Source organism: Perognathus longimembris, chromosome 14 (genome assembly GCF_023159225.1).
Source record: "Perognathus longimembris pacificus isolate PPM17 chromosome 14, ASM2315922v1, whole genome shotgun sequence".
NCBI lineage: Eukaryota > Metazoa > Chordata > Mammalia > Rodentia > Heteromyidae > Perognathus > Perognathus longimembris.
In genome coordinates, this window is record NC_063174.1 from 38,971,427 (window position 1) to 38,983,715 (window position 12,289).

The following is a 12,289-nucleotide window of genomic DNA, read 5'->3' on the forward strand; positions in this document are numbered from 1 at the left end:
CTGTAGTTCCACTAAAAATGTATTGTCTTTTGTGCACTTTGAATAAATTTTTTGCCTATACATGATTTTGTAACTTCATGTAGTTATTACTTACTGAATATTGACCCACCTTTGCCGACTTTGCAGGTATTCACTCAATTCATAATAATGAAAATATCTTAGTAACAAAAGCATTGATCTTATTAGAAAACACTCACTCAGTGTTAGGAAGCTCTCAAGGTTTTTGTGATAGCTACAAGTTTTCCACAGTTGAAGTTTTGCCATCAGGATTGAATTTCATAATTGGTATAAAATATTGTCAGTTTTTTCTCTGAAGTAATAGACTTTCTTTTTTTCTCTTCAGGCAAGAATTGGCCATTTATGCAAATCTAAGTAACGATAGTTTGTTGGTAGTTCTTTCAAGTGTTTTTTTAAAAATTACTTTTGAATAGTTGTATAAAGGAGTTGTTATTCAACAAAGCAGTTTGTGAATACAGTGCATCTTGATCAGTGTCACCCCTTTTGGTTTTTATTGCTGTGTAGTAAATAGACCCACTTCAGTGCTTAAAGAGAGAACTGAGGTGACCTGCAGTTCTCTGCCCTTGCCTTGTCCTTGTCTGTCTTCAAAGGTAGCAGTCTCCCGTCTCTGTCATATCTCTTTCTTGACAGTCATCCATCACTTTCTGCCTCACTTTTCCGTGTGTGTGTGTGTGTGTGTGTGTGCACGCACGCGCCAGTACAGGGGTTTGAACTTGGGGCCTGGGCACTGCCCAGTGTTCCACCACTTGAGCCATCATTCCACCTTTGGTTTTTTGATAGTTAATTGGAGATACGTCTCATAAACTTCACTGTCCAGGCTGGCTTTGAACCACAGTGCTCAGTTGCCAGCCTCCTGAATAGCTAGCATGAGCCGCCAGAGCCCAGCCCTTTCACTTTTAAGGACCGCTTTGTCATTGAGCTCAGCTGGATAATCTAGGACTCCCTCCTTATCTGCTGATAAACAATTTTCATTAAACTCATAATTTACCCTTTCCTCTTCTTACCTTTTCCTCTTCCATGTAACATTACATATTCAAAGGATCCAGGAATTCAGATGTAGGTGTCTTTGCAGGATGAGGGATCATTTTGTCTCTCACAGCCTAATTCAACTTGAAACTCATTCAACCAGCACTTCTTTTTTTTTTTTTTTGCCAGTTTTGGGGCTTGGACTCAGGGCCTGAGCACTGTTCCTGGCTTCTTTTTGCTCAAGGCTAGCACTCTGCCACTAGAGCCACAGCGCCACTTCTGGCTGTTTTCTGTATATGTGGTGCTGGGGAATTGAACCCAGGGCCTCGTGTATAGGCGACAAACACTCTTTGCCATTAGGCCATATCCCCAGCCCCCAGCGCTTCTTCTTGTGGCATCTGTTGTACTTCACTAAGCAGCAAATATTTATTCATGCTCTTCATTTCATCACAGAATATTTTTTAGAGTATATATGCATAGGGGTAGATTTTTTTTTTTTAAAGATCAGTGTTTCATTGCTTCATCAAGGACTTCTTAACTGTTTTTTTTGGAGGTGGTAGTGAAGGTGTGGTAAAAAGAATACAACCCATGCCTGCATTGGCTCTGGTATGAGTCATGTGTAGGCCCACCATCAGTGCAAATGGCAGGAAAAGGGCAAATAGCCTTTTCCTGTTACTGTGAAGATGTTGACGATCCTGCCCCCCCCCCCCCGGGGTCTCACACCCTCACGAGTTCTTATTCCATTATTGGAGAATTGTTTCACAATGAAAGACCTCTATTATTTATACCTCATAAAGTTCTAGATTCATATTAAATACTAATGCTTTTGTAAAAAATGTATTGTCTACCTGGTTGATGTCATCCCAGTGCCCTTTCTATAACCATTACACCAGGAAAGAGTGTGAACATGCCAGATTTCTTGAGAAGATGGTTATTCAAACCCATCTCTACTGGTAAAGGGTTCTGGCTTTTTCAGTCATCTACGCAGGAACTCAGGGTTGTATAAGTCAGATTCCAGGGACAGTTGACTGTCTCTTCGCCAGAATGCTTGGGACTAAAAGTGATTCAGATTTCAGAGATTTGAGGATCAGGAATGTTTCCATAAACTTTGTTGGTTGAGCATCCCTAATCTAAAATTTCAAGAATGTAGGGATTTTCAGCCTGTGTCTGTTTCTTTGATTCTTCTTGAAGTGCATACTTAGGAGAAGCAAAAACAATTCAGTACAGTACATTTTTAGCCTTAATAGCCACAACATTTTCTGTAGGTTTTGAAAGATACTTCATTTTGTTGAAATTAAAAACCTTTTTCTCAGATACAATCTTTGTCCTCTTGCACCAAACATCTTCACTTTTTATGACACAAAAGTTTGTTGAGTGCCCAGCGCTCTCATCTGTACTCCTGAGGAACAGTGTGTCTGCAAGCACAAATCCATAGTCACTGTATGCAATGGCCAGAGATCACCCAAGCATAGTCTCATATCAGATAAACCAAGCGTTTTCCCAGGGTGTTCCTGTGACTCTTGTTTTGATAATTATATTGAAGAATATTGTTTATATACCCACATGGATATTTTTCTGTGTTTCTCAAAAGAAAAAGGGCAATATTATTTCATAAAATCTCAAAGCCATTGACTTGTATGTCCACTGACATTTGCTTCTTTTCTGGATTTTTTTTTTTTTTTTTTTTTGCTACAGTTCCATAACTAATCCACTGATTTTCATTTTGAGGGAGAGAACATGGTTACTAAAAATTATAGAAGCCTAAATTCAGAGAAGGCCACCTACATTTGATTTAATTGGATTAGAAATCAGGATACAGTCATATTGCCTCCTTGGGACGAGAACAGGGAGAGGCATTTGCTGTTTCAAACTGAAGGAAATAAGACATTGTGGTTCATTTCCTAATCTTCTTAAAGGAAGAGTATTCCTTTCAAAACAGTGAAGCCAGTTTGTTCTCCTGTCTGCAGGTGGCGCTTACCAGAGTATGAGAAATGGATGAAAAGCCACATTGTCTCCTTGTCCCTGGGGCTTGCTTATCTGGTGCTTTGTGGGAGGTTTCCTTACTTATCTTCTTTCCTCTGTGAATTTTTTTTCAGTAGATAAATGAATCCTTTTGAATGTTGCACAGTGAAATCTTAGGCCTTTTATCTAAGAAGTTTTTTAAAGGCCTCCACAAATACAGGGAGTTCTAATGCTTTCTACTGACCTGGATGGCTTTTATTATGTCCTGTTGCTGGTGAAGCTTATCCGAGAGACAGACAACTTACAACTCTTAAGCTCCTTTACTTCCCCCAGCTGCTTTATCTCAGATAGTTTTTCTGTGGGAAGAGAGTCTGACTTCCTGGAATCTAAGAACTTCCTTTGTAATAGATCTGGAGCCTCTGACTCCCTCTACTAGCTCTTTATTTGTCAAACCTACTGAAGGTACTCAGCTCTATTCTAAAGCAAGGATGCAACCTTTTACCTATGGGAGTTCCCCTCAAGCTTTAAGTACACTGAGAGTTTAGAAACAGAACTAGCTCCAAAGGGTTCAGTGTCATTGGTGTTCAGCAGGTTTTACTTTGATTTTCATTGTTGTTTTGTCCTTTCCTAACTATGAGACATCAAAAAGTCCCAAATTTGTTCCTGATAATAATTAAGTAGTGATAATATCAGCTTGTATTCTATTTTTAAAATGTTCTAAGATTGGTATAGAAGCTATTTCCAAGTTCTACACATGGAACTTTACCCATAGGAAGGAGTAGGGTAGAGTAGAGCAAACTCTTCTGTGCAATTGTGGAACTCCAGGGAGCATACATGTCTACTGGTTATGTGAAGCCTGTTGGGATTCCTTGTTATCTAGACAAGCAGAGAAACAAGCAAAGCCTACCCTCTTCCCCTTGACATTTTTTTTTTTTTATTATAGTGGTTCTATTCAGAACCACTTGATTCAGAAAGTTGTAAGAGAAAGTTCAGGCCCATAGTTCCTCAGTGTAAAATGGCAGAAACTAGGTGTGTTTCAGAATTCAGAAAAGTTCACTTTCTAGAAGAGAAATAAAATGCATGCACTATATATTAATATATTCCCTGTGGGATCTGGGACAACACCCCATAATCAAACACATGAATATTTATGCAGGGAGAAATATGAATATTCACACAAAGAATAAATTAAAAGTGCTAATGTCAGTCTCATATACAATTTTGCTGCAAAATGTATTTGCTTAAATTTTGAATTTTACCTTTCAACTTCAGAATTGCAAATGTGAGGTTGTAGACTGTGTGTGTGTGTGTGTGTGTGTGTGTGTGTGTGTGTGTGTGTGTGTGTGTGTGTGTATTGATAGAAATAGAGCTGGACAAGGCTAATGGACTCCTAGAGGTATTTCATGGATCATACCATGGGTTTACTACAAAGGAGAGCTTTTGTCTCTCCCTCTTGAACAAGTTCTCTTCCATTCTTCCATATGCTTATTGATCTAATGGTAAAATCTTTATTACTATTAGTTGTTAAAATTTACCTCTGCAGGCACACTCCTGTACCTACAGCTTCTCAAGAGACCCAGGCAGGAAGATCCCTTAAGCCCAGGAGTTTGGGTCCAACATGAGAGTATAGCCAGATCCTCTCCCTTTAAAATAATAATAATTATTATTGTTATTATTATTTTGCCTTTTTTTCTCCTCCATTCTTTCTGTCTTTCTCATGCTGAGGATCCTTGGTTTTCATGAATGCTAGAAAATGCTCTAATAGCAAGCTGCATTCTTAATTTGTTTCTATTGCACAAAAGCTTAATAAGCGTTAGGTGCAGTGCCATTTTGGAAAAAAGAATTATGTACTAAGAATTGTCCTAATGCCATGGGAGTTTTAAGAACCTAAATTTTTTTTTATATTGCAGGCATTTCTTGTTTTATGATCAGTATTTTCCTAAACTTTGCAGAATTACTAGACTTTTCAATGATGAATAATTTTTAACATCTGTCTATCTATATACAAGCACTAGAATTCATGATCTAGTTGGGAGAAGTGCATAATTCACTAAACAGTCATAAAATGGGTATTAGTATTTTGTTCATATGCATTGAATACCTATCTCCTCTTTTAGAGGTATATTATTTTTTGAGCAAACATTTTGATTAATGTTATATTGTATTTAAAGCTCTTGGGTATTTATTTACTTATTTGTCAATGCTATGACTCGAGCTTAGGGCCTTGTGCTTGCTAGGATGGTACCCTTCCACTTGAGCCACACCTACAGCCCTTTATATTTCTTAGGTAAAATCTTAATTTTTTTCCCCATCCAATCTGAATCACAATCCTTCCATGCCTACTATATAGCTAGAATTGTAGATGTACACCACAGTGCCCAGGTCTTGTTGAGATGGGTTCCTGTTAATATTTTGACTAGAATGGCCTTGAACTGTTAACCTTCACATCTTTGCCTCTTGAGTAGCTGTGATTACATGTGTGAATCAGCACTTTAGTGCTTTAACCGTAGCTGAGGAAGGAATATTTGTCACCAGTTGAATTGCCATTGTGAAGCCCCTCTTAAAGTTTCTCTCCAGGCACTTGCCATGGAGAAAAATATTTGACAAAGAAGTTTCTCTAAGTACATTGTTGATGATGCTAGCACTTTAGCAAAGACATAACCATAATTTAATTGGAGACATGAAGTTGGTAAGTCTACATCTTGATCGTGACAAGTCTAATTTTACAAGAACAAGGATTCGAATATACTTTCCAGTGTAAAAACACTTTATTTTAAAATACATTTTGTAATGTGGACCTCTGCTTTTAAATTTGTAAATGCTTCACTTTCAAAGAGGAAATCATTGAAAAGTAGTTGCCTTGTATTGCCAGACCATTTTTTACTGCCTCATTTTGTACTTTGTGACCCATTAAAGAAATTTCCTGAAGTTTCCACATGTGTTCTAATAATATATCATAACACAGGGGATTTTAACTTACTTTTTCTGGCCTTTTTCTTTTTCTTTTTTTGTTGGTTGTGAGGCTTGAACTCAGGGCATGGGCACTGTCTCTGAGCCGCTTTGTGCTCAAGGCTAGCACTCCTCCACTTGAGCCACAGTGTCACTTGCAGCTTTTGAGTGGTTAATTGAAGATAAACGTCTCATGGGGACTTTTCTGTCCAGGCTGGCTTTGAACCACGATCCTCAGCTCTCAACCTCTTGAATAGCTAGAATTATAGGCATGAGCCAATCACGCCCGTTGGCCTTTTTCTGTAATTCATGAAGATTATAGATGTTTTCTCCATTGTGAATTTTGGGTCAGAGACAGGAGAATTAAAATAAAGGGACTTCAAGAGAAGGATGTTAGCTATTAGCTGTGCATATGCCTTACTAGAAGTTAATAGCATTGAAGTGGGAAACAGTGTATCTGGTAGTATTCACTTGCATTGTATTTGCCTGTCTCCACAGCTGAACTATCAGCAGAAAGTAGGCATCATGTACTGCAAAGCTGGCCAGAGTACTGAAGAAGAGATGTACAACAATGAATCAGCGGGCCCAGCCTTTGAAGAGTTCCTTCAACTACTGGGAGAAAGAGTTCGGCTAAAAGGATTTGAGAAGTATCGTGCACAACTTGACACCAAAAGTAAAGAAAACATATCCTATTATGCTTGTGGTTTTCCTACTGAGCTGATGCACATCTATTTGCTAAGCTAGCCATAAAGCATCACCATTTATTGACGCAAACTACTGGCTTCAGAGATACACAGCCAAAGAACAAGGCTATAGTATTAGAATACTTGGAAATCATAATCAGAGTTGCCAGAGTTGGACACCTCTCAGGAGAGGTGTGGGTAGACAATGAACATGAGTCACTGGATACAGATCCTGCAGACTTGTTTCAGGATAGCAATGCATAAATTGTATTACACTTAGCAGAATGATAGGGTAGTTAAAATCTCTAGAAACTTACAACCTGTTTGTAAGCCCTAGAAGATTTTACTGTTACTCATTTCCTAATCCTCATCCTGGTCTATGTAGTCAGCCTTTGTATGGTTTTCTTGTTTACTTTTGTATTGTTCTAATACCTAGGAGGTTTTTTAAAATTCTTTGTTTCCATGATTATTGTTGATATTCCATCTTAATCTCTAAGAAAATTTACTTTTCCGCTTTGATATTACTTTGGCTCCTTAAAATATGTTGATTAAAGGCGTATTAATGAAACAGTCTGTTTGTGGTACATAAACCTAGAAGGGTATCCACTGGCATACTTTAAGTTGTTGATAAAATAGTTGAAATCTCAGATATCTCTGTTGTTCAAGTTCATTGGCTCCTGCTGCTTGTCTGCATGGAAGTAATTTTAAATTTTATTTCAAAATCCTTCCATAGACACCTGTGACCTGTTTTTCTGTGAGAGGGTCTCTGGAATATCACATCTGTATTGCAGTCTATAGTAATCTCTCCCATTTTTTTTGCACAGGAAATTAAATAAGGAGTTGAGTCATGAAAACAGAAAAGCATTCATAAACTCCACTGCAGGAAAGAATTTCCTGTTGCCATGGTTTTGCTGTTGCCAACTTGGAAACGACATACAAGAGAGACTATTAAAACCCATAAATAGCCTAGTCTCTTGCATATTACTTTAATGTTCTGTACTCTGCTTGCAACCGCATAAGATGTTAAATTGCGGTATTTCACTTAAGCTCTTTTTATCCAGTTACTCACCTCATACAATTTATTCCTTTTGTTATGTTGGATCCATCTTCTTCATCACCACAAAAATATATTGAAAAGATCTGGGCCAGGAGTAGTGGTTTATGCCTGTAATCCCAGCTACTGGTAGATTGAAATTGGGAGGGCTGTGGCTCAAGGACAGCTCTGGCAAAAATTAATGAGACCTCCCATCTCAACCAGTACACCAAGCGTGGTGGTATACACCTTTTATCCTAGCTACTTGGGAGGAAAGTTAGGAGGATTATGAAAAAGAAATGTACTAATTACCTGACTTACATAACTGTAACCCCTCTGTACATTGCCTTTATAATAACCATCTTTGAAAAAGCCTATATCAGAAAAATAAAAGAAAACTGGGATTGTGGCTTGGGTGATTGAGCACCTCTTAGCCAGCAGCACCCTGAGTTCAAATCCTAGTTCCACCGATAATAATGGCAACAACAGCAAAAATGAAATAACTAATGAAAAAAAACTGAGAAGAAAGAAAATGACTAAATACCTTGATTCTATAAAAGTATGTCAGATTGAGTTAATAAGATTTTCTCTTGTTTGTGTGTTCGTATATACATGGATTCTTCCTAATGAAGGGCAATGTGACAGGTATGCATCTGGGATTTGATTGCACTGTGGCATCCAGTAAGGCAACGTAGCACTCTGTGTACATTTACCCCCAATATCTCAACAACTTTGAAGGGAAGAGGGGGATTTACAGCTCTCATTAATGTAAATTACATAAAGGAAGTTTATATTTGGTGCTCTACCACCTCTTGAGCCATACCTCTACTTCTAGCTTTTGATTGGTTAACTGGAGATAAGAGTCGGGCAAATTTGTTTGTGAGCTGGCCTTGAACTTTAGTACTCAGATCTCAGCCTTCTGAGTAGCTAGGATTATAGGTGTGATTCACTTGTACCAGGCTCAATATCTTTTTTTTTTTGTACCTTGCCTTGCTCAATATGTCCTCCAATTCCATCCTTTTTTCTGCAAATGACATGATTTTATCTTTTTTCATGCATCTGTAATATTCTGTGTGTGTGTGTGTGCATGTGTGTGTACTACATTTTTTTCATCCCTTCATCTGTTGTTGGGCATCTTAGAACATTCCATTGTTTGACTGTTTGAATGAAGCTCAATAAACATAGATATGCAGGTATCTTTCTTGTATATTGATTTACTCTCCTTTGGATATATGCCCAGTAGTTGAATGGCAGGGTCATAGATAGGACTACTTTTAGTTTTTTGAGGAACCTCTATACTTATTTTCATAGTAGTTGCACTAATTTATACTTGTATCAAAAGAATATGAGGTTTCCTTTTTCCTTCATATCTTCACAATCATTTGTTTGTTTTCTTCATAATTAATATTTTTACTGAGGTGAGATGGAATCTTAGTATGGGTTTGATTTGATTTGCATCTCCTTTATGGCTGAAGATGTTGAGCATTTCTTCATGTATCCATTAGCCATTTACATTTCTTATGAAAACTGTTCAATTTCCTTGGCATTTATTAATTGGATTATTTTCCAGCTATTTAGGCTTTATTTTTACTTCTTTGTATATTATTCTTTTATCTATTTGTTCTGGAGATAGATTCTTTTGATCTGCAGCAACTTTAATTTGATGAAGTCCCATATGTCAATCCTTGCTCCCATTCTGTGTACAACTGGTATCCTGTTCAGAAAATATTTATCTGTAATTTCCAGTGTTTTCCTTTCCCTGAAATAAATTCGAGGTTTCAGTGTGTTTTGGCTCCTTTGTCAAAAGATTCGTTTGCTGTAGCTGTGTGGTTTTACTTCTGGGTCCTGCATACTGTTCCATTAGTCTTCAAGTCTGTTTTTGTGCCAGGCTATGCTATTGTTGTTACTGTGGCTCTGAGGTTAATTTGAAATGTGATGTTGTGATACCTTCAGCCATATTCGTTTCTTTAGAATTATGTTTGCTACTTTGGGTCTTCTATGAACTTTTCAATTTATTTCTCTAACTCTGTAATGAACATTAGGATTTTAATGGGACAAAATTATCCCTTTGTCCTAAGCTAATTGGGACAAAAACTAGAGGAATCCGTAGGCTATTACATAATAATAGATCACTAGAATAAGAACACACAACACCATTACTGGCTAAGACAGGTCTTCTCTCACCTAAAGAAAGGATTTTGCCCTATGTTCTTAGTTGTATCCTCATCACAGCTTGTCTATCTGTAAAGAATTTTTGTGTCAAGAAGTTCTTTCTTTCAATACTCCTTGAAAATAAAATGCTTTACAGAACAAGTGTTCCTGAAACAACTCATTCCCACAGGCAATCTCACTTGATTCTGTGTATTTGGACTTTTCATAAAATTAAAATATTTGCCTTTTTATTTTTCTCATTTTACCTTATTTCTGAGTCTTCAGTTATACCACAGCAAAATCCATTAACCACAGGTTAATGAAGCTCTCCACTTACTTTTTTCTAATGTTTTATATTCTTCTCTGTTCATTAGTCCTATTGAAGCTTATTGTGGTTTTCCTTCCTTCCCTGGTATTAAACTAAGCCAATGAAATTTTCGTTGTTATTATATTTATCAGAGCCAGAAGTGTGTGTGTGTGTGTGTCTGTGTGTCTGTGTCTGGACACTGTACGCTCAAGGCTAGCACTCTTCCACTTGAGACATATCTTTAGTTCTGGCGTTTTGTTGTTTTTAACTGGAAATAAGAGATTCACTAGAACCACAACACTCAGATCTCAGCTTCCTTAGTAGCTAGGATTACAGGCATTAATGATTCCATGGCACCCAGTTATTTTTGGTAAATTTTCAAAAATGCCTTTTAGTCTCTTCCTCACTAGGTTTACATTATCTTTTAAATCCTTGATCACTTTTATAATAGTTACTTCAAAGTCTGAATCCAATAGTTCTGTCATCTCTTTCATTTTATGTTTTTTCTTTGCATTTTCTCGAGTTTGGGTACAGGTTTTAATCTTCATATGTCTGGTTATTCTTTTACTAAATAGTGGATATTGTGAATGTCTCATCATTGAGAGCCAGGATTTTGCTGTTATTTTTAAGAAGTGATAAGTTTTGTGTTGACAGTTCACTCATAGAATAGCTTGATTTTCATCAGTCTTGATTTTAATCTTTGTTCAAGTATATCTACAATACACAGTCTAGTTAATGGAGCCCAGTAGGTTTGTCTTGCTTACCCCCAGCTACCCACCTGTTAAATGAGGTGCCTCTTTGTAGGTCACAAATGGAATGATTTCTGACTCAATGTGAAACTGTGTGAATTGTTTGATTTAAAGTTACTTGGTAGTTCTTTCCTAGTAGTTTTTCTTTGATTGACTTTTCAATTTAATAGTGTGCATATGCAGTTTACTACTAAGCCCTCAAATCAAGGGAATCTTGTTCAAGTTTCTTAGCCTAATTCACTCTGTGGGTCCTCTCCTTTGGTAGTTTGCCTAGCAAATATGAGTCAGCTGATTTGTATCCCCTGACCTCTACTCTATTGTGGATTTCCTCTTCAAAGTCTTGCTCTGTACCACTGTCCAAGAAGTAACTCTAGATAGAAAACTGGTGATTCATAATCTTCCTCTGCTGTTGGTTTTTTTTTTTTTTTTAATCAGAGACCACTGTCTAATGCTGTCATTTTGTTCAGTGTTGAAAACAGTGGGCTCAGATTATCTGAGCAATTTTTGTAATTTACATTGGGGTGGTGAGTCTTATACTAGAAACCCTATAATGGCTGGAATCAGAAATGTCAGATGTGTGTATGTGTGTTTGTGTATATGTGTATATTAGTGTGTGTGTGTGTGCGCCATCTTACTTAAAACCTTCACACTGTGAGATAGCAGTTAACCCCATTTTATAGAATTGGCTTATTTAGATTAATTACCATGCCTGTGGTTCGATAGCTAGTAAGAATTAGAACAGATGAAATAGAACAGACCCCAGTAGTATGTTTATTGAATCATTCCAAGAAAGCATAACTGAATCTACCCCCTCGCCTTCTGATTCTGTGTTTCCTTCTCAACCCCTCAGACCAACATTGCCCACATCATCTCATGAGATAGCTCTGTTCTGTGAACCAGTGAGTGAAGAGAGGGATTGATAGAACTGTGAACCATTTTTCTTTTACATAGTTATCTGTACAAAGTTCATTTCTTCATCTCAGAAATCAAGACATTTAGTGAACAAATAAGCTACAAGTAATGTGTCATAGACTGCTATAAAGAAATTTTTAGTAGTGCATGTTTTTCCCTCTTTCTTTATTTGGATGATATAGCCTCTAGATAATTACATTCTCTCACACTACAAATAAACATAAAAATCAACTTCCCACTAGACAGTTTATTATTTGTAAGCTGGAGACCACCCTTGTTTTAAGCTGCACACATGGATTATTAGTTAAGAAATTATTTCCTGACAGTGTTGTTTGTCCAATTAGCACACTGGAGAGCACTTTGTAAATCATTCCTTCAAATCCCTGCCCTCATTAATTTGCTGTGATATTAGTGTTTGTTGCTGCCTCCATTTTTTTTTTTTAGCAATGTGTAAAGGCAATTGAGATTTCAGAGTCTCTGAAGGGATTTAGACTTTTCATAAAGAAAATAAATCATTTTTCATTAAAAACACTTAAACTGTGAAAGGGAAAGGATCAAA

General features: G+C 37.0%; 1 protein-coding gene across 6 annotated transcripts in view; it reads left to right on the plus strand.

Annotated features, from left to right (window-relative positions):
* Sipa1l1 (signal induced proliferation associated 1 like 1) overlaps positions 1-12,289 on the plus strand; it is a 251,478-nt gene that overhangs the window by 160,025 nt on the left and 79,164 nt on the right. For all 6 annotated transcript variants that reach the window (XM_048362391.1, XM_048362392.1, XM_048362397.1 and 3 more), the window contains one exon: positions 6,394-6,568. In XM_048362391.1, coding sequence (XP_048218348.1) covers positions 6,394-6,568 — 175 coding nt within the window. The remainder of the gene's footprint in view (positions 1-6,393; positions 6,569-12,289) is intronic.